This window comes from Salminus brasiliensis, chromosome 11 (assembly GCF_030463535.1).
Source record: "Salminus brasiliensis chromosome 11, fSalBra1.hap2, whole genome shotgun sequence".
Lineage (NCBI taxonomy): Eukaryota > Metazoa > Chordata > Actinopteri > Characiformes > Bryconidae > Salminus > Salminus brasiliensis.
Genome location: NC_132888.1, coordinates 15,465,407 through 15,493,029, shown reverse-complemented (window position 1 = coordinate 15,493,029; position 27,623 = coordinate 15,465,407). Strand labels below are relative to the sequence as shown.

Sequence of the window (27,623 nt, the reverse complement as noted above, 5' to 3'; positions counted from 1 at the left end):
GCATAACTTACCATGTACTGTGTAATAACTTACTAAAGTTTTGTAAAATAATGTACTTGAGTACTGTATAATAATTTACTTAAAGTACTGTGCAATAATTTGATTACTCACCTATGTACTGTACAATACCATACTGAAGTATTGTATATTAATGCACTAAATGTATTAAATATATTAAAGTCTTATAATTAGTTGCTCATCAATGTAGTGTATAATAACATCCTATGTACTGTATAATATTCCTTACTGGAGTCATTTATAGCAATTAATTAATGTAAATAAAAAAATAACGTTACATGTAATGCCTGTTACTGAATTACATAATAACTCACTGAAGTAAGTATATTTTAGTAAAATATAGTATTTCCAGAGTTACTTTCTAATACTGAATTACTTTCCTGAATTACTTTCCAATACTTTCTTACATACTGAAATAAAATACCATCCGTTTCTAAATGACTGAAAGTCTTGATTAAAGAACACGTCTAGGGTTTTAGGGGTTAATCCTTACAGCACTCTCTGAACAAGCCTGGCATAATTCACACCCATAAACGGAAAGAAGATGCAAAGTGTGGTGTTTTTTTTTTTCTCTCCGCAGGCTAAGTTCCTTTAGCGGGGGCACTAATCAGAATCAGACACGTCTGATTGAATGGAGAGGCATGACTGATTGGCTCACGCTCTGTCGGCTGCACTCCGTCAGACTGCGCGCACAGCCACTTTTACGCCTGTCTACGAATTACACCGCGCTGGATGGCTGTCTGCTTGAGAGCAGGTGTCAATGGAGTGCGCTGGAGTGTGTGCTGCTTTGCAGGAGAGTGCATATACATGCTTGTGTATATGTGTGCACAGGATAGGCTTTGTGCACACGTGTGAGGGAGAGTAAAAGAGTGTGTGTGTGTGTGCGCACGTGCGTGTGTGTGTGTGAGCCTGTGGGAGCTGTCAGAATCTGGGGCCACATCAAACTTGCTCTCAGACCCCACTTTCTGACAGGCAATTAGACAAGGCCATCACTTCCTGCTGCGCTAAAGGCCAGTCGCTGCAGTAAAGGCCAGTGAGGAGAGTGCTGTGCACTACCACCCACTACCCCCCTCCCCAACAAGCTCTGTTTATTTATTTAAGTATCCTTGTGTCTTACGAACAAAGTCAGATTGATTGATTAAGCTATCTGGCCAATGGATCGATAGCTGTGGTCAGAAGGGAGGCTGGGATACCGTTAAATGTGCAGCCTCAGTGTTTCTGCTGTTCAGACACTGATGGCCAGTTGTGGCCAGAAGCTGGAGTGATTAAGCACAGATGGACTACATAAAACCTAGATATGGCAGTGATCCGATCAGGACAACAGCAAGAGAAAAAACGCAAGACTGGACAGCAAAGTAAAGGTCGTCACATGGTAACAACGGAAGCCACATATAGACAACCCACTGACTACAGGCTACATACTGCACTACATACACAAATCCTTTATCTTAAATAGCCTAATTCTGCACACCTTCGCACAGTAGGTGATGCTGACTACGCCTTTCTTTCCTCTAGGGTTGTAAAAGCGCAGTATCGGAGTATCGGAAGAGACTGTGGTGTCAACATCTCTATTAAACACAATGAGAAATGAAGATACTCTGTGTTTGATGGCAATGTGTGGGGTTAGGAAAACAACACTGCAGCAAAAAAAGTACATAGAATTGTGCAAGCAGAGCTTGGCCCTAAGCACTGATCTATGACCAGCTTTGCCGCTACACATACTGGCATTTGTAATAGATAATGGAGAAGGCAAAACTGGTGTAAGATCAGTTGCTAGGGGCAACCTCTACTAACACCATTAATCACACCTACTGTAGGTTAGGAGAGGAGGAAAGGAAGGCAGGGGGCTGAAGTCCTGCCTTTTCCCCTCTATGTACACAGTCTGTGGTTGTGTGTATCTGTTTCGGTATGTATGTGTGTGTGCGTGTGTGTGTATATGTGTATGTGAGAGAGAGGACAGAGGCGGCTAGAGTTAAGAGCAGCATGGAGAGCGGGGCAGCCACACAGATAAATCGGCCAGAGCGTTTACCTGGCCCTGTGCTGTGCGGGTATGCTGCGTAGCCGCCTCTTCCACGGGCCGCCCTACCTGAGCCACGCGCTGCTGCCACTGCCGCCGCCGCCACAGGACCATACGCTGTCGCAGGAAAACCTGCAGAACACAGAGAGAGACAGAGAGAGAGAGAGAGAGACACACACAAGAGTGGTTAATTGAGGGGAGGATAGGAGAGAGGACAGAAAAGAGGAAAAAGGACAAAAGATAATAACAGATAAGTTGGGATAAAGCGAGAAGGAATAGACGAGACGAGATAAGAGGAGATGAAATGAGACGAGATGAGAAAAGATATGCAGAGAAAAGAAGAGAAAGCTGAGAATAGAAAATACAAGAGGAGACAAGAAGAAAAGAGATAAGATGAGAAGAGAAAAGGAGAATGGGAGAAGAGACAAGGCGAGATGAAAAGAGAAAAGGGGGGAAAGGAAGAGACCAGAATAAAAGAGAAAGGGAGCAGAGAAGAAACGAGGGGAGATGAAAGGAGAAAAGGGGGAAAAGGAAGAGACCAGAATAGAAGAGAAAGGGAGAAGAGACGAGGGGAGATGAAAGGAGAAAAGGGGGAAAAGGAAGAGACCAGAATAGAAGAGAAAGGGAGAAGAGACGAGGGGAGATGAAAGGAGAAAAGGGGGAAAAGGAAGAGACCAGAATAGAAGAGAAAGGGAGAAGAGACGAGGGGAGATAAAAGGAGAAAAGGGGGAAAAGGAAGAGACCAGAATAGAAGAGAAAGGGAGAAGAGACGAGGGGAGATGAAAGGAGAAAAGGGGGAAAAGGAAGAGACCAGAATAGAAGAGAAAGGGAGAAGAGACGAGGGGAGATGAAAGCAGAAAAGGGGGAAAAGGAAGAGACCAGAATAGAAGAGAAAGGGAGCAGAGAAGAGACGAGGGGAGATGAAAGGAGAAAAGGGGGAAGTGAAAACAGCATTAAAGAGAAAAAAAGACGAGGCGAGATGAGAGGAGAAGATAGAAAGAAGAAGGAGAAGAGGAGAAGGAGAGGAGAAGATAGAAAGAAGAAAGAAAAGGGAAGATGAAAGGTGAAGAGACAAAAGACAGGTTGAGACAACAGATAAAGAGATTGCAGGAGAATCAGAGAGAAGGAGAAAAGTTGAGACGACAGTGGAGGGAGTGAGTGGTAGAGAGAAGTAAGCTGTGGGTTGATGTATGAGGAGTGAAGAAAAGCAGCCCAAGTGTAATCTAGCTGTAGCTCAGCTCTCTGTCACTAACTCTAAAGTTATTGGAATGTGATTTGCTGCCTGTGGGTACTGCGGGCACTCTGCAGTGTATTGGTGTTGGCATCAGTAACTGCCTTTAATATTTTGAGGAGGCTACAGTGGCCCTAATGCACTCTTGAGTATTTTTGCATGGATGGCCATGTCGTCATTCCCTGCTTATCTGCTCAGAGCACACACCGGGAAGGCCACAAATGCGGATGAGCTTTTCAGATACGATAGCCAGCTTATACGCCCATTTGCTATAATAAATTGATTAGGGTTCTGCAATCCTGTGAAATGCAATGACATTAGCGATCTCCGCACTGCGCAACAGTCGAAGACAGTAAGTAAGTAGGGTTAAGATACGCACGTTAAAAGAGACCGTTTCAAAGGAGCTCTTGAACGGCCTGCAAATCAATGCAATGTTCAGCACGCGGTTAAGGACATTTTGCGCAGTGCTGTGTAATCTTTTGTGGGAGTAGCGCTTTCCAGACGGTGTGTCATTGATTTTGCAGTTTAAAAAAATTAGTAGAAGGCTCAGTCGTTTGTTAATACCATAAATGAAGGAGGTAAGACACTGTATTTATAGACCAGCAATTATGCTGTCTGTATCCTAGTGTAGAAAAGCTGTCATAACAGAAGCTGAGTAAATAAACAACGGGCACCACTGCTGGACTGTTTGTGTAACTGGACGCCAAAGAAATCCATCCAGAGCTGAACAGTGCTGGGTTGAAGTCCAACTATGATCAACGCTCGCAGCACAAAGGCGATATGGAAATGGCTACACAATCTCAATACTTTGTAGTCCACTTAAGTCACTTATCTCTCCGACACCGCTTATGTTAGGGCGGGGAAATGGTGGGGAGGAAGAGAGAGAGAGAGAGAGAGAGAGAGGGGGGAGAATGAAGAGAAAGTCGTAAAGCCGAACGGGCGAATCTTCCTCCGTCGCCGGTCATGGCGGTTTATGCTTTGGAACTCAATCAATCAGGAGGATAATTTGGTCTCCAGGCAGCGTGAATAGCAGCTATAGCCACGGTGGGCCTGGGGTGCTGCACAGCGGGGGTGATTTGTGAGCAGGCCCAGGCGAGACTGGCTCCATGTTTTACTGGCCCTTTATGCTCTTATTAGTAGATTAGGCATCTGGGATTAATTGCTCGCCTTTAAGTGCTCTTTAATTTACTTTAGGCCTTTGTTATTGTAGAGGATAGGAACAGGTACATATACATGTAAAGGTGTCAAAAAGGGTTCTTTAAAGCGAAGTCATCGAAGAATCACTTTTTGTTCTCTAAAGAACCTTTCTATGTATGATTGATAAAGAATCACATTTGTAAGTGAGATCTGTGACTATAAAGATTCTTTTTAAGGTTTACAAGATCTCCACATAACGTAAGGTCCTATACTAATAAAAGATTTTAAGGACTTTTGATTACGGTTCAGGTTACATGTGTTTGAAGAGCAGTAATAAAGCTGGATGGAAGTTCTGTTGTACGGTATAAATTATCTATAAAATAAAATTGCCACAGATAACTTGTATTAAAATGTATTCAATATAATCAATAACATTGACTTAATACTGTTCATAACTATCAATTCTTACTGTTGAAATGTAAAAATGACAGACACTGCAGATTTGTACTGGAGTAAATTACTGGTAATACACGATTGTAAGAAGCAACACAAACAGCAACTTCATCATTAACTAATACCAAAACTGCAAATGTACACTGATCAGCCATTACATGTAATATATTTCAAATATTTAAGTGTAATATGTTATAAGTTAATATAGGCATACATTAATGAGCCATTTAACAATTAAGTTATAATTAAGTTAATAGGTTAATAAGGTATATAATGAATTCTAAATATCATACCTGAGCAATATAAAACTACAGTTAAGAATTAGGCAAGTAAACTGCTACTCATTTAAATTGTACCATTTATTAGTGCATATGTGAAATACAGAATTATTAACTTTAATTAACGAACGATGATGATTAAGCTGCTGTTTCAGGCCTCTTCAGGTAAAACTAATGCATCTTAAATAGGGCTTACGCAGCTGACCAACTCTGGTGCGTGACTTTCTGCTTGCAGATGGAACAGGCACATGTACTGGCAGAACTGCGCAAGATGAGAGAATCAAAGCACTCCCCATAGCTTTGTATGTGTGTGGGGGGGCCTGTGTGTGTGAGGGCCTGTGTGTGTGTGTGTGTGTGTGAGTGAGTCAAAGAGACAGAAAACCACTTGAGCGCCCAAATCTGGGGTGTTCAAACATCATAATTAAATATTATCATTTTAGCGAACAATGAAGGACATCCACTCAAACACTCTGTCAAAGTCATCATTAAAATATAAATATAATTATACAGCAGCTCCCTAATTAAAACACACATCTTTGGCTGCAGCGGTCCGTTCATGATTGAAAGCCAATAGACAGTAAGCGGCTGACACTGGCAGATGGTTGGGTTCAGATAGAGAAATGGATGGTAATTAGCCTTGTCTCTTATGGGTTCCCTACTATTCTTCAACCCAGACTCCCCCCCTCTGTCACCACCCTCATATTAGTGGCCTTAATAACCTTTTATGTGCTGCTAATGCCTAATCAAAAAGCAGAGTTTAGAATGTGTTTAACAGAGAGACAGAACAATGCTGTTAAACTGCCATATATGGCAATGAAGGGATACTGAATGTGATAAAGCTGTAGTAAGTGGCCTAAAAGGTCTGAAATGTACTGCTCTTACTTGTCTTAAACCTATATAAGGACCTGTACAGGAACGATACTGGACTCCGGTACTAGCAGATGAGCTGCAGTTTACAGCCCTTTTGTCATGATACAGCTCATGTAACCAGGGTTCAACCCTTTTTTCATATTCTCTATACACAATGTGAAAAGAACCATCAAAGTAAACCTTCCCTGTGGCACATAGAATAAGAACTGGGGCTGTGCAATATGTAAGTGTTACTTGTTATTACATTATAAATTATTACATTGTTATTGCAATATTGTCTTATCCCCAATACTAATATCGCAGAAAGCCACCAAACGCAAATAACAAATCTCAGGCCCTCCAAATGAGTGTCTTTGGGTTTTACAGAGGCATTTCAGTTTTTACACCATCTTACAAACAGCAATTTTGGTCCATGAGCCAATACAGGTTTAATAACAGACTTACACTGTGTCCAAATGTTTGTGGACACCCCTTCTAATGACTGCATTCAGCTACTTCACGTTGCGCTCGTTGCTGACACAGATGTGCAAATGCACACCAACACATAGCTTGTCTAGTCCCTGTAAAGTAGGACTGCCGATAAAATGGGGGCAGATAAAGATTAGCATTGAGCTGGAATGACTGCTCCATCCAACACTGTTGGGATGACTTGGGGAGTTCATCACTAACATTCTTGTTGCTGAATGCAATCAAATCCCCACAGCAATGTGCGTGTATTTACGGAGATTGGTGACGTTAGCTGTTCTAAACTAAAGAAGCGAACTTCAGATAGCAAACATGTCTTAGCTGATGGAGTGCATCTGGGGAAAGCGGTAAAGAAAGAATCTGTGTATTCCATCATCATTTCAGGCAGCGTGTTCTTTCATTATTAATTTACTTACTGAGATTTCATCAAGTTCATTGTTTAAATCCCATTTATCAACTTCCCCAGCACTTGTTTTCCACCCAATGGTAAACAGACTTGTTTGCATCATAAAGGCCAACCGAGAGTCTATTAAACTCAGAACAACCTCGCACTTCAGCCTTCTTTGTTAAGCCTCACTGCCACATGAGGGTTAAGTCAAGTAGACACCTGTGCAGTGGATCCAGCAAGTTCTAGGAAGAGATTAACTTTGTTGGATTAGGATTAATTAAGGCGGTTAATTAATAGATTGCGCCGGCTCATTGTTTTGCATTTGCGGGCATAAGACTCCACTCGGGAGAGCCTTGGCAGCATCAAATCAATTTCATGGGCCTTTTATTACCGAAGAGATAAAGCCAATATTTAGCTTTCCATTTTTCTCCCTTTTTTCCAGCCTGTTTGCCCTGTCAGTGGCTGTGCTCTGCTGGGCCGTCGTGGCCTGGAGAGGGGACAAGGACACATCTGTTCCACCCTGCAGCCCTGGAGGAGATCTCTTTCTCTTTCTTTCTCTCTCTCTCTCTCTCTCTCTCTCTCTTTTCTTAAGATGTCTTCCTAATAATGAACTGCATAAGCCAGTAACGTAGCGGTCACCCTTGCTTACATTTGCTGGTTTATTTCTTTTCAAATGCTGTTTAAGTGTTCTCCACACTCTCCTTCTACCTGAACAAAGTTATATAATACATATGGTTCCAGAATATCAAATGCTTTAGCATGAGCAGTTACGTGCATGCATAATCAAGGCTGCTACGATATTAGTATGTCACTCATGCCAAGTGTTCACATTACGCCACAATTTACTCCCTTTTTTTTCTTCATCAGAATCTGCAATAAATCTGCAGAATGGTGCTCTGAATGTATTAAAACATCATTTAAGCACTAAAAGAAAATGAATCAAATAATGTGAACTATGGCCTCCTTCATTTCAAGGACACTCTGAGAAAGACTTATTAGTCGATTCAAGCAGTATGAAAGCCACAGGGAGAGGGGTGGATTAAGGAAGGTGGCTAATAAAAAAGGGAAAAAAGCAAGGGAATACAATCTCCAGCAACCATCTTTTCATCCTGCAAACAAGAGGTGAGTCATTCCTCTCCAGCAGAAGCCCTTGACTGGGATTGCTTTCAAGAAGGCCTTTCTGTCGAGCTATCAAAGAGAAGCTGCACCTGGCCGATGAGGAATCTGAATGCAAGAATGCAACAGTGCCATTGATGGGCAGCGAACTGGGTCACCTCAGACACTCGCACCTACATCTCCGCCTAATGAGTGCGCTGATAGTGAAAGCTACACAGACCATGCCACTGTGGTGCCCATCAAAGTTCTGCAGGCTTCAGCCCTACGAATTACAGGCGTGAGCACCGTGGGTTAATGATGACTCCTGGGGTTGAGCTGTTCTGAGTAGGGTACGAACTGAACATTCTGACATTAATTATGTGGGTTGTTGCACGTGGGTCAGTCTACTTGAGCAATACTCTGAAATACACTGAAAAAGGGATGTGGACATTTTTCTGTAAGCCTGCAGTAAAGGTACTGCTAATCTACAGTTACCGTCATATCAAAACCAAACCTAAAAACTCACGCTCATGTTTAGCAGGCTGAAGATTCTCCAAATGGGTGCTTTGGAGTGGTGCTTCGCCTCAGCGACACTGCGTGCCAGATGTACAGGTGTAGAGGTGCAGTGCAACAACGTCTCCTGATGTGGCGGAAATACACGCCCACAATGTACCTGAAACTTCTGATTTTCTAAAGCTGCAGGTCTACTAAAGAAGCAGCAAACAGGCTTGCGACAAAACACAAACTAAAGGTTCAGAGGCAAAGAGACATACTGTCTCTAAGTGCATACTGAAGCTGCATCACGGCACACTTTACACCCTGTCTTCTCTGCTGCTGAGAGTTTAAACATTAGAGTTATTTTAGTGGGAAATATTCTTTCAGCACATGTTAAAGGCTTCTGCACCCATCTAGCTGCTGTGTCTGCTGACATTGTTAAAGGAAGCTTCTCAATAGTAATGCGTGATCCTTCCTCTAATGCTTACACATGAGGTAGAGAAGTAAATTAAATTCTGCATTTTTCTATTCTCAGGCCTGTACACTACATCTTTAGGCTCATACTGCAGTTTCTTACATAACATACAGGAGAAATGTGTCCGGATTGCTTCTGATTCCAGCATACAATGCTAGGTACATTAGGGTTTGTTCCAAGAATGACGCAACACAGCTTGTGTTTTTGAAATGTAACTAATAACACACTTTTTGATGTACTTTGTGAACATGGTTCAACATTAGGGGGGGGCGTTAACCTAATGGTACGACAGGTTCAAATTTCAGGTAAGAAGAATGCAAAAGTAACCCTGTATGCTTTACAATATACTGCTCTACCAAAAGCTCTTCTCGAGTAATATCTGCAGTATAGTTTGTCAGGTTCTGAAGGGAAACGCAACAATATATCAGCATCCCCTAAGAACATCACATACAAGAAGTGACATGGCGTCTGACTAATAGTGCATTTCACAGAGCCATTTCTGAACGCATAAGGCATGACTAGACCTCAGCAGTGCATCAATCATCCAAGGGTACACAGTATACTCAGGCTCCGTGTTCCCTTTCCATAGCACTGCACAACAGCCTCATAGTAGGGTGTCATACTAGCAGACCTGGCTGGCAATTAAGAGGATATACTGTACACAATAAAGCAAAAACACAAACCTGATTGCTTGATTCATAGACTTAAAGGCCACACATCAGAGAAAACGGAATTTCCACTGGGTTTGATGTCCTATGAACATTTTTAAACATTAAGATGGCCAGCAGCCTATAGTAAAAGAGGTTCAAATCCCAGGAGTGATTGGGTATTCCTGGTTGTACCCTTGAACAAAGCACTTAACCCCCCTTCTGTCCCTGGCAGCGCTCAGCTGGCAATGCTGTGCTGTTTCCAAACTGGGCACGATTACACAGAAAATGACCAATTTCCCTTGTAAGCAGATCAATAAAGTAGAACTTTAGTTAAATTATAAAAAGTGGAGTTCACTCTCCACTCACTTAGAGTGAACTAAACTATATGAAAACTAAGCTTTTTATATTCATTGGAGCTGTGATGTCACCACCAAGAACTTCCATTTTCATCCATGTAGTCAGAAGCAGTTTAACTCATCCATTCAGGTGAAGTGAAAAGGAGAGTATTATTGGTACTGCTGTGCAAAATGAGGAGGAAACTGGTGGAAGTAAATGTACTGCGGCCTTCAAAAGGTGTTTCCCGACATCTCTGTGGATTTCAGTCAAAACTACTGTTCAGCCTGTCGTGTACATTGTGGCCAAGACAGCTTTTCGAATATGATGTGCCTCATTTGACTTGTGAAAGGTCCAGCCAGTCACAACATACCCTATTTACATATACCAGTCTTAAATGCACAATAACATACCAGCCTGTTTAATACAAAGGAATAAAGAGAGGTTGAAAAATGGTCATGTAAAAAGTAAATGTAAAAAAGTAAATTATGGCTGGTTTGGTACATAAACCCGCACAAACATTATAAGTGGGCTTCAGGGATAAAAATATAATGGCCACTTAGAACTGGCCTAAACAGCCTAATGTAGTTAATGAGATACATGTCAGAACGTACGTATCTTAAGGATGTAGAAGACGCAAGGTGCACGTTTTAGGGGAAAGTGAAGGAGAAATTCCCCAGAGAATAGAGGCAGAGCTGGGTGAGTGCTTTATGAGAGCCTATAAAACTGCTCAGTAAGGAAAATGTTCTCAACATGAGGCCCAGCAACAAAGAACAACCCACAGGGTCTATTCTGTGGAACAAATACAGACTAGGTAAACAGGCCAGCTTTGTGGTGTCCTATAAAAATTCTAATTTATAGAAAGTAATGGTAGCATATTACTAGGCGAAAATAATCGCTGGCTTTGAAACAGCTTTAAAAATGTACATGTTAAGAGCTGGCTAGGGGCCAAGGTCTAAGGCGAGTCTCAGACTCTGCTATAGTCCCAGTATAGAGTCTATGTGGGTGTCTTTTGGTTGAATCAAGGTATTTATGTAATCCAACGTTACCCATTGTGAGACTCTAGGCTTGAGTTAGAGACTTCTGTAGCAGTAAAATAAGTAATGGAGAATAGTCTAGGTGTACAGCACAATGCAGCTAATACATACCCAGGTCATGTGGAAATGTGCAATTTCTTGAATAGATTATGGATCTGATTACCACAGTCTGATAACAGTGACTGGATATTCATGGAAAGTATAAACAGCTATCTTGCAATCGATCATTGTAAGGATGCACTGTATGTTGTGGGATGACACATTTGCGGTAAATTTGGCTTTCCACAGTTGATTCCCTGCTAAATGTTACATGTTAACATGTGTGAGGTGGATGACAATCACAAGATGCAGCAATATGAAAGCAATACTAGTATGTCGGGCTCCATATCGTGCTGTGTAATGCTGTAACACATGAAAGACTCTGTTCTGGAACGTCTGTCCTGGTGGGTAGGTATAAAAGTGCAGAGGCGAGATACAGTGAGAAAGCATAGGAGGGGAAATTCTCCTCCAAGCGCAGCCTGGCGCCCCATTTTACTCGATGCCACCTCCTTGACGAAAGCAATTACCAGACAGATGAGTAGCATTTCACTGGCTGAGGGGCATGGGGATTAACCCGGAGGGCAGCGGAAAGTCATCCTCCTGTCATCCTGCTATCTAAGCGAGCTCATTTGAGGAAGCTAGGCTTGTCCTTGGTGGCTAAATTGAGGAATGAAAATGCAAGCCTGCCTCCAAGGCAACAAGACACTGAGGAAACTAATGCTGGTCATGGTGCACATGTTAAAATGATCTAATGTCATGGAAGCGCAAATGACGATCTTCCACCATGGGTCTGAAATGAGCGTAAGCATCAAAAACATTGAAGCGAATAAAACTTCTGGACAGCTTTGCCGTTCAAAATCAATATCTGCGTTTCTGAAGGTAATTAAACCTGCACTAGTTAAATAGGTTCTGCAGCCTGGAGCTTGGTTATGAGTGCTGAGGATCCAGCAGAGTGTGTGAGTGTGTAGGTGACTCATTGGAGTGATTACTGCAGGCAGGGAGCATCAGAGTGTGACAGCAGCATCTATCTCCATGAGTCCATCCTCATACTGACCTGTACTCCTGGTCACGCTGTGTACTCAATAATCACATAACAGCTGCACCGCATAATGCACAGCACTTAAAGAGAGGCCGGAATTAACCAACGGGAGTAGTTTTAAAATGTGTGTGTGTGTGTGTGTGTGTGTGTGTGTGTGTGTGTGTGTGTGTGAGAGCGCTGTTTGTTTTCATGCATGCTTTGGACATTTTACCATGTATAAGAAATTTTTGGGGGGGGAAAACTGAAAGGACAGAAGCATTCCTTTTTAGTTACTGAGGTTAAAATATGGTGTAGGTTTAGACCTGGCTAAGGAAAGTCTCATAACATTTACATTTAAGACATTTAGCAGACGTTCTTATCCAGAGCGACTTACAAAAGTGCTTTGCTATTTACCCAAGAAAAACCTCAGCTAGTTTGAATAGGCTAAAATTCAAAGATACCTCTAAGTTTAGACACTACTAAACACAAGTCAATAAGGTGACCACTCTACTATTCACCCAAGTATTCTCGGAAGAGGTGGGTCTTCAGTCTGCGTTTGAAGACAGCGAGCGACTCTGCTGTTCGGACACCCAGGGGAAGCTTGTTCCACCACTTTGGTGCAGGACAGAAAAAAGCCTTCTTCCTTGGACGCTTGTCTTCCTTGGATTTTGAGGGATGGCGGGTCAAACCGAGCTGTACTTGAAGCACGAAGGGCTCTTGATGCGGATCGGCTTTTGACCATTGCCATTAAGTACGGAGGGGCTGGTCCTTTCTGGGCTTTGCAGGTTTTTGAATCTGACTGCACAAAAGTGTATTGCTTGGATAGATGTATGCATACCATTCACTGATGTTCTGCAGCTGTTCTGAATGTTTTTAAAGGGACATATTCCTTCTTTGTTGGAGAACTGCAAAAACTGGCTGCATATGCAGCCAGACAAGACAATGTAGGATGCCGTACCGCTCACCAGGTGATGCAGTGGGTTGAGGAGTGAAGACGTCAGGTGACGTCAAAGCCAACACAATCAGTAAATGTGTACAGCGCTGAAAGTTGTAGGACTGTGTTGGGAATTGTGTTAATAACGGAAAAAAAAACAAAAAACAAAAACATCCACACTCCATAGATCATTTTAACCCCTTATACTCTGAAACTTTTATTACACCATAATGATTACTAACTACTACATGCAGAGCAATGCGAACTGGCTGAGTAGTTCCAACAATAGTGTGTTTATTTTTGTGTATTTTCAGGACAAAGTGTAGAGAAACAGAAAAGAAGCTGACCTAGAATGTCTAAGAAAAAATGAAAGAAAAAAAGTCATTTTTTGTGTTATTTTACTAAACACAAGCTACTCCATTCTATCTGTGTTGAATGCACTGTTTCTGTGAATGTTGGTTGTGTTCTGAACTTGCTTCTAGAGGTTTGCTGTAATCAGCAGAGAAAAGACTGGAAGTGGAACAACCTGTTTAGAGCACAGGCAGCGGAAACACTGCTGCTGCAGACACTAAAGCTTTCCTTTTCCACTGTAAAATCCTTCCAGACTGCCGACGCTTAGACTGCTTCATTACCTTCTGAGAACTGGTCTCACTGCTGCAGGTTGGACATTATGTATGCTTGTCAATATGCAAATATGATAAGATCAGATCAGAACTAGATGAGGCATGTACAAAATACATGTAATTGTTTTTTTTTTATAACAAGTGACCTAATGCCTCCAATAGCCCTGATCCCAATCCTCTGGTTATTTCTAGGCCCTAAAGCTATGCACTGCATATACTGCATTTTAGGCTTAGCTAATCAAAAATCAAGTATAACATAATGCTGATACCTCATATATGAGACATCATGGTCCACCTGCATGACTTGTCCTACATGTTCTGACAAAGTCTAAAAACAAAGTGTGTGTGTGTGTGTGTGTTTGTGGGTAAAGACATCTTCAAGTGTGTTGAGCATGTCCAGCACAGCAGTGCCCATTTTTGAGCCCATAACATCTTGAATGCATTTGATGGGTGCCTACTGGGTTAATAAGTAGCCTTTTCAATTAGAGCTAATTTGGGTGAAGAGCAGGATGAGGTGGCACAGCTGCTGGAGAGACCTCTGTTCTGGTCTGTTCCGTCCTCTCTCTCTTGCTCGCTCTTCATTTTCCCCCTCTTCCCTTTGCTCCGAGAACGCCGGCGAGACGTGCCATGCTGCCGCTTTATTTGTTTGTTTGTGCTCCAATTTCCTCCGAACCCCGGCGTGTTATCTGTCCGGCGGGCCGGCGGGAGGGGCCGACAGGGGCCTGTCCCTGACAGCCACTCTGTTTGCATAACTGATTGGGCCCTAATCAAAAGTGAAGCGCCAATTCCAGCCCACCCCCACTCCTCCACTTGTGTTGAGAGCAGAAGGGAATGGAGGAGTGCGAGCTAAAAGACAGGGTTATTACGCGTCTCGGCACGAGCTGGGCTGGGAAAGGCTGTGACCTTGACTACGCTGCGTCCTTCAGCTCTCATCAGCGCACGCCGTGTCCAGCGGTGGAAATCACGGCCGAGCGCAGACGAGACAATTCATTGGGTGGAAATGGAGAGGAAAGGCAAGTTAATGTGAGACCCAATCAAAGGCTACATGTGGAGAAAGTAGAGCTATATTCTATTGGTATATGATAAAATAAACATACCATTTATGAAATGAGCAAAAGCACCAGTGGAGTGCTTATCAGCCCAGTATTTTTTAGATAGACTACATAATATAGCTACTGAAAGCCATGTCAGCTTATGGAGTGTATGCAGTATTTCTCCTCACATTAAGGAGACACAAAATACTAGTTGCATAAAAATGCACTGATGTATTGGTGGCTATGCAGGTGTACTTAACAATAATTAAAAAATATCATATTATAATGATCAAAATGAATCAAGATCCTAAAGAATCACATTGAGTTAATATGGAGATGAGCTGATTTAAAAGCCACAGAACAGGCAGATATGCATTAAAACCATTATTAGGATTAGGGCTAGGGGTTGCTAGCTGATCCCTGTCACTGGTCTACAAAGCCAGAAATGGACCAGCCCCTATCCTACCTAGTAGCAATTGTCAAATCCAATCAGTACCAAGTGCTCAAGTACAAGCTTCAAGTACAGCTTGGCTTGACTCACCATCCTTCAAGATGGATGGAAGACAAGCATCTAGACCTTTCTTACAAGTCACTTTAAAAATGAGCATCTGCTAAATGCCATAAATGCAAATATAACATTCCTGCAGTAGAACATATAGTTTTTGCCACCTGTTAAAAAAAAAAAAAAAAAAACCCTAAAAAACACAAAACCCCTAGAACCCCTAAAACAGTGGTCCTGGAAGCACCCAGCACATTTTAGTGCTTTCCCTCCTCCCAACACATCTGATTCAACTAATCAGCTCATAAGCACGCCCTTTCAGGACTGCAAGGGCTGTGTAAAAAGCAGGGAGTCCACCAATATGTACAGGGCAGGGTGCCTCCAGGACCAGGGTTGAGAAACTGCCATAGAAAAACAAGGGCAATAATCAGAATGTGGGTGTCCAACAGAAGCCTCACACTCTCCCCCAACACCCCCCCCCCCCCCCCCCCGACGAGAACAGTTTTAGACAGAAGACTGACCCTGAAAAATAGCAAAATGTTAATATGCTGTTTTGTATACTGTGTTCAATTATCACAAGCCTCATCTCCACACAAGCGACCCTGTCTGTGGCAAAGTAACACTGCAAGCGATAACCTAGGTACACACACATTCAGCCTGTTTCCTAGTGACCTGTTACAAAATCCAGTCACCAGCATGGATTACGAGGAGAGCCCTGAAAAAATATTACCCTCCCTCTACTCAACAGGCAATGAGAAGCTTCACCGCAGCTGAGCTTCAGGCAAATTCCCAGGCCCTACAAGTTGTCTGGAAAAAGCTCATTCACCCTGTATGCTTAACATCAAGGTCACTGACAATATCTGAAATGGAAGAGATAGGGGGGCTTCTTTCAGAGTGCCATGGGGAAGATAATTTCACAAGGAAAGCTGTGGGATTAAATGAGAGTGAATGAAAGGGTTTCTTTTTCGAGGAACGAAAGCGCAGGTGACACTGACTGCTATGCAGCGCGCTGTCTGGTGAGTCATAGATAGATCAGCACTACAAGTACAAGTTGAAAGGCAAAGCAGTTTAAAGCACCGGTCAAGCTGTTCTGCCCTACACAGGGTCAATGTCTAAACAGAACCATGTATTTATGGTATCACAACACATTTATTGTGAGTGTAACACTGACCAACTGCATGGATCAATTGTAGGGTGATCAAACAACCACAAGTGTTTAATAACTGCAAAGTTATTAGTAACCTTTTATTATTATTTTTTTTACTTAATTTACTTAATTTTTACTTTTACTAACTGTGCATATCCCTTCTTAAATCATTTATTTAGCATATGTTTAAATATAAATACATAAAATATGTATGTATTTTAAACATGCCTCTAGATGTGGACAATAGGGTTAAAAAACTGCATTTATTTTGAAAAGGCTTAGAGATCTCTTCCAGTTAGAAGATATAATTTGATGAAAAAGCATAATAAAATAACTGGAAATAATCCAAATAAATCTGACAATAATCTAGATCTGTTTCTCACTAAATGAACACAAAGATGAAGGGTGTACATTCATACCACATTTGTACTGCAGGGGATGCTGTTTCAGGATAGGATGCTGTTTCAGGTCAGGATGTTGGATGATCACCACCCCCCCTTCTTTCTCAACTCCCCAACTCATCACAAAAGTAGTGGATGGAAAACCATCATTCCAGAGAACACAGTTCCACTGCTCCACACCTTTTCGCTGGGGGCCTTTATACCCCTCTAGCCCGCACCTGGCATTAGGCATGGTGCCACTAGGTTCATGTTCATCTGCTTCAGAGAGATCTATTCTATTGACATTACAGGGACTAGACACACTGTGGTGCATACTTACACATTTGTGTCAGCTGAATGCATTTATTTGAAGTGGTGTCCACAAACATTTGGACACAGTGTATTGTGTATTAAGTTAATGTTCTAAGCCATACTTATTTTTAGGTTTCAAATATTTAAGATCAGCTCCGGAGGAACATTAGCATCTTTTCAGAGACTCATATCTGTCGTTTGGATGGACGCACAGAGATCCTATAGATGCTGATCAGAGATATTGACGAAAGATCTGGATTCTAAGCTAAATAAAAGTTTTATCATGCAGACTAACTCTAAGCAAGACCTTGCTGCTGAAGAGGCTAATGCTAGGCTAGGGCTAACTGCAAAAGAGAAAAAGAGAAAGGGAGAAGGAAAGAGGGAGGGAGAGAGAGGCCTTCATTGCCACTTTAATCCCCCACTCCAGGCTTAGTCACAGCAGAGCTTTCTCAAGCGCCTGCCAATTCAGGCTCCCTCATTATCCCTTGCCTCTCTCATTTATCTATCCACCGCAGCTCTGGAACATTCCGTTTCTACACCAGGTTCTTCCAGAGACACTTGTTTGAGGTTTATTTGCACCCCGGTTTTAAAGCAAAACAATCATGTGACGTCAAAGCAGCATTCATAGATCTTCACCCTCAACCGTCATGTCAGCATATGAATTTGTGTCTTGTGAAGTTACCTGTGAGATAGCTGTTAAGCATCCAAATAGCAGGGGGTCAACATTGTAGCCCCAGGCTACAGCATTTCACAGTTTGGCCACTAAACATTGGCTTTGCAGATTCTTCCCACTGAGAGTAATAATTTCCATTCACAAATTTCGCAATTAAAGCCTAAAAAACACTGTCAGCTCACATGCTAATCAGCTCTGCCAGTATATTTACTGAAGCCAGGGGCTAGAGATCAAGCAAAACAAGGAAAGCAGATAGGGAAGAAGGTCTCATTCGACTATTCGGACACAGCTGGCCGAGATGGTCCACTTGAAGTTGTAAATGCTGCTACCCATGCGATTTAACAAATGTCACCAAGACTGTGAGACTTTTTTACCTGTGATATGGAATTGGTTTTGCTTGTCAGAGCACTGCTAGAGTCAGCTCTGCCGACAGCCTATGAGTAAACTTAGTTCTATAGAGTAATCATGGACGTTACATGAATACAAGAAACGTATTCATTGTCTTCTCAGACAGGGTAGTGGTTATTCCAGAGACTACCTGGAATCACTGGGAGTAAGGAATGAATACCCCCCTGGGCAGGGCTCCAGTCCATCACAGTGTACCACACACTCCTAGGGCCAAATCACCTTCCATGTTTGTTTTAGGGAAGTGGGAGGAAACCAGAGTACCTGGAGAAAACCCACACAGACAAGGAAAACAAAACATATTTCTCACAGGACAGGCCACTGTGCCGGCGATTATTAACAAAGCATCATTATTGACAACCAATATTTAACAAACATGTTTCTTTTCTATGTTTAGGCCTCAAAGTCTTCATTTTGGCCACCAAATATTACCGGTCACCTGCTAACAGGCATACACTATATGGACAAAAGTATCGAGACACCTGCTCATTCGATTCTTTTCTTCCAAAATAAAGGGCACTAAAAATTCCTCTTTTGTTGGAGTGACTGTCTTTACTGTCCAGGAAAGGCTTTCTAGTAGATTCTGGAGCATTGCTGTGAGGATTTGAATGCATTCAGCGACATGAGTGTTACTAAAAGTCAGGATGCTGGGATTATCACCAGCCTGACCTCATCCCTAACTCTTCACCTCATCCCAAAAATATTGGATGGAGCACCATCATTCCAGAGAACTCAGTGCTGGGGGGCTTTATACCCCTCTAGCCCATTCCTGGCATTAGGCCTGGTGCCAATAGATTTATGGTTATTTGCTCCTGTTATATTGGCAATACTTCTGTACCGGAACTAGACAAGTGCATGTGTGTGTGTGCATCTGTACATATGTGTCTGCAAAGGGTGCAATTTAAAGTAGCCAAATGCATTTATTAGAAGGGGTGTCCACAAACATTTGGACATATAGTGTACGTCTAACAGACAGCACTCTGAAAATCCATGTATAAAGTGCTCGAAAGCCTCGGGATGCTGCATCATAGTCGAGTGCACTGTATTTGGCAGGACTATATCTGGTTCACGTTCTTCCCGTCACAAAGAAATGAGTCACGATACACATAATAAGGTTACTTAATCACATCACATTATTTCAGACAAAAAGACTTGGCACCACCACTGTCCTGTCATAATCACTGTCATTTCAAGCATTTGCCAAGATTTGAGAACAAAACAAAGAGAAACACATGAATCACATGGCATGTGTTTACCCATCACCTTTTTATAGCCTCTCATTTCATCTATCTGAACCTATATATCAGCAGTATGCTATCCCTGTGTGTGTGTGTGTGTGTGTGTGTGTGTGTGTGTGTGTGTGTGTGTGTGTGTGTGTGTGTGTGTGTGTGTGTGTGTGTGTGTGAGAGAGAGAGAGAGAGTGTGTACAGTTTTGAAAGCAAATGCTACCCAGCATGTGCCGTTGATAGAAGGCAGGGCCAATGTGTGTGCTTGTGTATACACTATCCATGACTGGACGGTCTCTCACAAGACACAGCAGTTTTACAGTAGGGAACTCCAGCAGAAGCAGGGGTTTGTGTGCGTATGTGTATGTATATGTTCAGCATGGGGTTCAGCGGGAGGCACAAGCAGGGTGTGTGTGGGTGTGTGTGTTTGCTGACCAGCAGGGAGGCCATTACCAGACAGCAGCAGGAGAGAGAAGCCACATACAGGGCTTAACAAGATGGAACTTACCAGGGAATTGGTAGCTGTAGCTCGGGGCGAAGCCAGTGTATCCACGGCCGTACGTCGCTACAATGTTTGGGTAACCTGAAAGGAGAGGAGGAAAAATCAAGTCTTGTGAGAAATTGTCCAGACCACCCAACGATTCCCTGTCACACCAATCAGTACACAACTTAAAGTAGGGTTACTTGTATTACGCCTATACTGTCATACATTGCGAATTACAACCTCATGTCTACAAACTACTCATTTTAAACCTCAGTTTACTGTAGGATAATGAAGCATGATTTTATTCCATGAATTGTTTACATTAATTGAACCGTGTTGCCATGCTTTATGAACCCACTCTAGAAAGTCAGGATGCTCCAAAGACTAGAGATTACACAAAAGCCCCCATTTTGATATTGGAACCCTAAATATCCACTGATGCTGATATCTAAATACTGAGTATTGTCCATTACCAGTTCGCTATGGAAACCATTGAAATCGGCTAATAATAACTTGATATTGAAACCTCAAACACTTGCCAGTGTTGAATCAATATTAAAAGCTTACAGTTTAAGTGATTTTGATTTAGCAAAAAAACAAAACTACAGCAACATTTCAATATCGGATCAGTATCAGCCAATGGCAATTGTATATTTCTTCATTAAAAACTATTACGGCTTAAACTACTGGGGAACTCTCAATGCAACAAGGTTCAAATCTTGGTATCCTCGAGCTTGACCAAAATTATTTAGATTCATTATATCTTCTTGTCATGATTCAACGAACCACTCTAAGAAAGTCTGTGATTGGTCAGGATGCTCCAGACCAGAGATCATGCAATATCTCTTTCTTTCCTGATACCTATATTGAAACCTTGAGGATCCATTGACACAGATTTTAAAATACTGATCTGATACTGAAACCTTAAGCATCAGCCTGTGTTGATTCAGTCTTAAAACCTTAAAACCAATATAGAAAATTAGAGCACTGGCTGATACCAAGTCTGATATTTCAATATCGGCCAATAGCAATTTTATCTTTCTTCTTTAAAAACTATTACGGCTTAATCTACTGGGGAACTCTCAATGCGACAAAGTTAAAATCTTGGTATTTTGTTGTTTAACCAAAATTATTTACATTCATTGGACCTTGTTGCCACTCTAAAAAGTCTGCGACCCCATTTCCACCTGGTCACACTATGCGTCTTGAATATCAGGAAAATTGAGATGGAATCCGGATAAGGTCAAGCCACATAAAATACAAATCTGATCACTCAAACCACTTGACTCACAATGAGCACATTTGCATCTTCCATCACACACAGTGATCAGATTTCAGTCTGACCATCCAGAGACACATCCGACTTCCCAGTGTAAACGCATGTGACTAAAATCTTATCAGGATACAATCTAGACACTAGTCACAGTAAGTGACCAGGTGTACATGCAGTCTGTGATTGGTCAGGATAGTATAAGCACTAGAGATCATGCAATACCTACTTTAAATGTTGAGTTTTTGAGAATATCAGACGATACTGATCCGATATTGCTGATGCCACTTCTGATTGGACACCCCGTCGAGATTTCAATATCATATCAGTACCTTTACTCTTTAAAAATGACTAAACTTTGAAATGAACCTTTTCATATTGAAGCACCTTACTTTACACCCCCCCCCACCTTTCCTACATCTGATCCACCATTTTCTGTTGACATCAGGATATATATATATATATATATATATATATATATATATATATATATATATATATATATATATATATATCGGATCCATGCCATCATCCACTGATTCATCCCAAGCCTGTTAACAGTACTGCAACGTCATCTATCATCTATCCCGATAACAATTAACAAATGAGTGTGTGTGCAGCCCTAACACACATGCACCTGCTCATACATGCACAGCAGTGTTCCTCTCCAATATATACACCCTCTGAAACTCTCTTCTCCTACCAACACACACACACACACATCCTTCCAAAATAGCTTCTAGATAACAGATTAGCAGGACTGGGGGGAAGCACACTCTGAGGTAATGAGCAGTATAAGTATCATAAGAAATAATAGCAGTCCCTCCCTGGAGCTCATCCTCTATTCGGCTGACGGTGAAAGTGGACGTGTTCGCTGCTGTCCTCTCTCTCCCTCGCTCTATACCCATCCCCCCCCTTACCTCCACTGTCATTGATCGATAACCTTTCTTTTATAGCCTGGGCTAATCGATCATGAAGGACACGACAGCGCGAGACAATGGCAAGCCGATAGTTGTGCCAGGACATGGCGGATTAGAGTCTTTCTGAGCCGCAGAGCCGCGGCTCCTCGCACGCTAATACTGCCCGAGTCCGACCGCAAGAATGACGGGAATATGATCGAGCGATTGCAGAAGTCATTCCAAAGTGGAGTGAAAGACAGAAGTAGCACACCGTTGCGCTGGTGCAGAATCCCCCCCTCCCACTGCCTCTTTGCTGAGGCAGAACTTTTAAAGAAGGCAATTTTGGTGCACCGCTTGGCATCCTGGTGTCTCTTTCATTTTCTGAAATACGTTGTTGACTCTTTCATGGTGAGGAAAACAGCAGATCAGCAGTATTTGCAAGCCTGTCTCTGTTGGAACGCATCCTGGTGGTGCTGTAAAAAAAACAAGTGGGATGAGACCCAACACACATGCTCAAGTTGTCTCGCTGCCAACTCCGAGGAGCGGCCACTTCTCGTGGCTCCACGCTAAGCCGAGGGCCCACAGAGCCATTGTTCTTATTCTGTCACAATGCATTATTACAGCAAGCGCCTGTACACTAATTATCTGGCCAGCCTTCAAAGCAGCCACGGAAAACAGTTTACGTGAATGAATGTGCCCCACCATATGTAGACCTAAATACGTCTGGGAGTCCGAAGCTGTTGCATCATTATAAGCCTGTTGTCTGACCATTTCTTATAAAGTCACTTGCCCTGCCTTTCTTCCTGCTAGAGCTCTAGTCTCCACCTCCACTGCAAAGCCCTAAAAGATCTCAATGATATTGGCATTGGCTGCGCACAGCGAGAACCCAACACAAGAGATCGCCAGTGGCTTATCCTTGGCTCGCAGCCACAAACGCAAGGCAGTTTTAGTGCAGCGAAAACATGCGCCACTCTATGTGAGGCCAGACATAACTCCGATCAATTTAGTTTGACAGTGGAAAGGCCGACTGGTGGAAAGTGCTCGGCGAAGAAATTGATCCTGTCAAAGTTCCTTTAGAGTGGTTCAGCATTTTAGTAAAGGCTTAACAGAAGTTGCTTTTACAGACTTTTTTCCCCATCTTTGCTCAATATCTCTCAAAGGAATTCTTGTGTCACTTGTAGCCTAAAGCTACATGATCGGGGTTAACATTAAAGACTACCTTTGAGGGGATGGCATGAACCATATAACTAAAGAGATAAATCTCACAGTGTCTGGCCTTGCCAAACGATAAAGGCTAGTATTCCAGCAATGAGTACTGAATAAAAGCCATTAAATACTGCTTATTAATGTGTCAGCATTTATTTAATAAAAAAATAACACAAACACACATAGTTGTTAAACATATTACATACATTTCTTGCCTTTTCTATAGCTTCTAGTGTTTAATTAGAGGTAGGCAAGATATTTATCATACTGTGATCGTAATACACAATATGCCTTTGTAAGTATATCAAGGATATCTTCAGTGCTTGAAGAACACGGATCAACTGCAGTGCACTATAAACAGTGTAATTAGTCTGGTTTCATTAAAGGAAGTGCAGCAAATCTCTGTACAAACTGAATAGCAGTTTTTAAGAACCTAAGGCTACTGATGCATTTTGTCTGCAATCACGGGCATTGTGATAAATATTGTGCATCATGAAAACGTCTCTAAATAATGTGATTTAATATTGTTACCATATCGCCCACTACTTTCAGCTTTGTCAAAGAAATAATCTCCAAAGTTCAGATTTGGACATTTTCATTCCAGACAAATGATTTTGAGGTCTGGACTCTGGTAGTCAGTCCATTGCTGTTTATCTGTTTTGGAGATTCCTGAGGAGACATTATTTATGTCTGTACTATATGGACAAACGTATTAAGACACCTGCTCATTCATTGTTTCTTTTGAAATTAGGGGTATTCAAAAGAGTTTATCCTGCTTTTGTTGGAGTAACGGTCTCTACTGCCCAGTGCAGGCTTTTCTACTAGATACGGAATCATCGTTGTGAGGATTTGATAGCGCTTAGCGACAATCCAAAAGTATTGGATGGGGCACCATCATTCCAGAAAACACTGTTCCACTGCTCCACAGCTCAATGCTGGGAAGATTTATACCCCTCTAGCCCACACCTGGCTTGGCAATACTTCGCTACAGGTACTGCATAGACTGTGTGTGTTCATTTGCACATCAAAGTCAGCTATAGATGCAATTTAAATGCATTCATTAGAAGGGGTGTCCACATATAGTACATCTCTGAGGAGAAATATCTCTTATAAAAGCATAACTTACTGTTTATCTTAAGGTGATCTCTGTACCTCATTAATCTACAATAGCTTCATCTTCATCAAACTACTTTCATAGTTCTTCCATCAAATACTTAACCGAATATATCTCAGTTCTGGTCCTTCCTGGCCAGCCATGGTATGAAAAGATAATTCAATGATTAGTCTGGGTTAGTCTATAAACAAGAAGCCACCTTTACCTGTGCCATTTCTGGCTGCTGTATCGTTTGTTTACAGAGCCCTGTCCTTTCCCCCCTGTGAATACAGCTGCGCTGTGTACTCTCCTAAAGAGGAGCCAGATGCCCTAGTTAAATATACATGACATGGGCTTTTCCTGTGATATTTAAAGAGCTTACTATGAATGTAGTGTGCCAGGTCTGTATTGACAGTGGGGATTAATGTGGTGGCAGGGCCAGAGCCTGCGGGAACATGAGCAAAGTGAAGGCCTACACAAGGCCCTGCCTTGTCCTCATACACCACAGCTTAGCATATTACTACTGTTACACCACAGATACCACTATCGGCAGCTTGCAGACTCTCTGGAGCAGACCTAAAGCAGGTAAAACAAAACAAGCCAAGATTCCAGTCTCACCAACCAAGACACCTCTCTACCTATAGAGAAAAGACAATGGAGACTACACACAGCAAAATGCCCCCTACAAATGTACAATTAGATATATGTAATAAATTAAGGCCATTATAACACTAATAAAACACTGCCAACGCTATGCTTTTACATGATGTTACATGAGCAGCAACAACTGAGGACCACTGGAATAGACGCAGTTTAAAGTTAAGATTGTTCCTGCAACTGAAGATGCATTTTTATTACATTTGTACATTTTAAAATTCTATAGCTGATAAACACTGTATGGAAAAACGTATTGGGACACCTGCTCATTCACTATTTCTTCAGAAATCAACAATATTAACAGAGTTTATCCTGTTTTTGTTGGAGTAATTGTCTCTACTGTCCAGGGAAAGCTTTCTACAGGATGTAATCTGTCAGTGAGGTCAGGATGTTGGATCTCCACCCCACCTCATCCCTCAACTCATCCCTAAAGTACTGAATGGAGCACCATCATTCCACAGGACAGTTCCACTGCTCCACAGCTCAATGCTAACCAAACTGGTGCACACAGGCTTTGTTCACACTGTAGGACAAATCCAATTGTTTCTTAGATCTGATTTTTAAGCCGAGCTTTCTGATTTGAAGTGCCACATCTGATTTGTATGGTCTAACTGTTGTCAAATTTGCATGCATAGCCACATTAGTTATTATAGTAATGACTTACACATAGCTACACTGGCTGGGGAGAAGCAGGTCAAACTTGGCTAACCCGATGCACATTTATGAGCTGAGATGATATTGTACCATTACCTAACAATTCACAAGGCTTCCAGACACCTACTTAAGCCTCTCATGACTACTGACATAAACCTCTATAGAAATTTACAAGCGCTTACTCCAACTACCCTTAGTTGTCTTCAAATGTGCTGAGAAGTTACTTCAGAACTACCAAAAGCATCCTGTGTAGCAGCTGCTGGTCACTGGAATAAGCTTTCAATCTGTTCATTTAGGTTTATGAAGAACTTGGTTGTCATACAGCTGCTTTAAAAATGCTGCCCCTATGTGGTGTTAACCAAATGTGTTACCAAAGCGTCACATAAGCTTTAACTGACCATGTTTTAAGATGCCAAAAATTGCATTTTATGAGTATTTCTGTAATGCATAAATATTATGCATGTGACTTTGGCTGGGGGTCAAAAAATTTACAATTCGGTTTACAACCCTATTATTTTGCATCAGAATGAATGATTTTTTGTCCTTTAATGGTGGGCTTGTGGGGAAAAAATAACATGGTTTATGCCACTGTAATGACCCTGGTCAAGCCTAGCCTAACCTTTAATACTGTAATAGCAAATGTTTGTTATTGTCCATCTTAACGGACTGTATTGCTGTCCTCTTTGTGTTAGATGGTTTAAACATAATGAGTAACTGTTATGTAACAGTTCTGAGGTTTTGGAATTGGTCTGTTTTACAGCTTATTTTTACTTACAGGCTAAAATCAATACAGTTTTCACTGTCTGAACAGAAGCTCTCTGTGAATGAGCAGCAGTATAAACACCCGCTTAGCAAGAAACGCTTCATATTCCTCAGCCTCTTCATCAAAGCTGCTCATTAAGACTACAGGTCCCTCGCCTGCACCACAACGCTGGGTGCAGATGAGCTGCATGAGCTGTGGCCTCAGCTAGCCTCTCGCTAACAGGAAAGCGTACAGGCTGTGTGTTCCTGTCACACCCTCACCGAGGGAGGACGAGACTGAACAAGGCGAGTAGACACCGGAGACAGAAAGAGAAGGCCAGGGACAGGGAAAAAGACTCATTAAGCTCCGTCACCGGTGCAGTGAGCACCCTCCGTCTCCTGGCAACACGGTAAATAAAGGCTGTCACTTAATCTGGCCCACTGGCATCGGCCTCACCCTCTTATTTGCGTTATTAATATGCATGCTAATGTGCCCATTTTATGGCTCAACAGTTCGGATTCACTTTAAAATCAATTATCCATCTGGTAAAGCCGCACTTTGCGCAGGCTGAGATGTGTATTAATTTCAGCAAACATACATGAGGCTTAACACAATAAAGATAAATGGCTCGATTAGGTGTGGTAAACATGAGCGCTCCGAGTGCAGCTCTAATGAGATTTTGCCACATAAGGAATTACAGTTCCTTGAATAATGAGCCTTGTTGATTTTTGTATGCAAATTACCAAAAGGAATGTTTCGCTGTCCTGCTTTTCCAATTTCATTTAGATAAGAGTGTGTTCGCGAGCGAATGAGCTCACACACTCTTAACCCACTCTCTTCCTCATTGCTTCCCTCCACTTCATTCATTTTCATCTCCTTCGTTCATTCTGTTTGTTCAACACTGGCATACTGATCTGCTATAAAATCCTAATAAGGTCACGACATGCTCTCCGCCAAAGAATTTCATCAGTCAAGTGTCGATGCAGCAGGAAATCCGAGACGAAGCGCCCTTATCAAATTGGCGTCAAGTGAAATCTTTAACATATCATGAAAAATTCAGTGGCAAAAAGCAAATTAGAGTCACAAACTAACATTAACCTTTAAAGCTCCGTTTGCTGTTTCTAAAACACTGGTGGAGGAGATACACTGAAGATTCATAGACTTCATGGAAATCATACATTGCCATTTAATTGCTGAATTGGATCTCAAACAATAAGCAGAGTAACCCCGATTTGACAGATTTGTAAAGGAATCTGTCGTAACGGATATGGCAAGAACCATTTTTTCTTGGAAAACCAAACTTTGCGTTAATGTAATGTAAGATTAACTCTTAGTTCGCTAATGATGAATTACATAATATTAGAACAATTTGACTGAAGCATGCTT

The 27,623-nt window shown here is 42.0% G+C and overlaps 1 protein-coding gene across 12 annotated transcripts in view; it reads right to left on the bottom strand.

Annotated features, from left to right (window-relative positions):
- Window positions 1-27,623, bottom strand: part of msi2b (musashi RNA-binding protein 2b) — a 297,133-nt gene that overhangs the window by 30,652 nt on the left and 238,858 nt on the right. For 7 of the 12 annotated variants that reach the window (XM_072691943.1, XM_072691935.1, XM_072691931.1 and 4 more), the window contains exons 10-11: window positions 19,741-19,815; window positions 2,048-2,167 (exon numbers count right to left, since the gene is read on the bottom strand). In XM_072691943.1, coding sequence (XP_072548044.1) covers window positions 2,048-2,167; window positions 19,741-19,815 — 195 coding nt within the window. The remainder of the gene's footprint in view (window positions 1-2,047; window positions 2,168-19,740; window positions 19,816-27,623) is intronic. The other 5 variants (XM_072691937.1, XM_072691941.1, XM_072691938.1 and 2 more) reach the window with 2 other exon arrangements.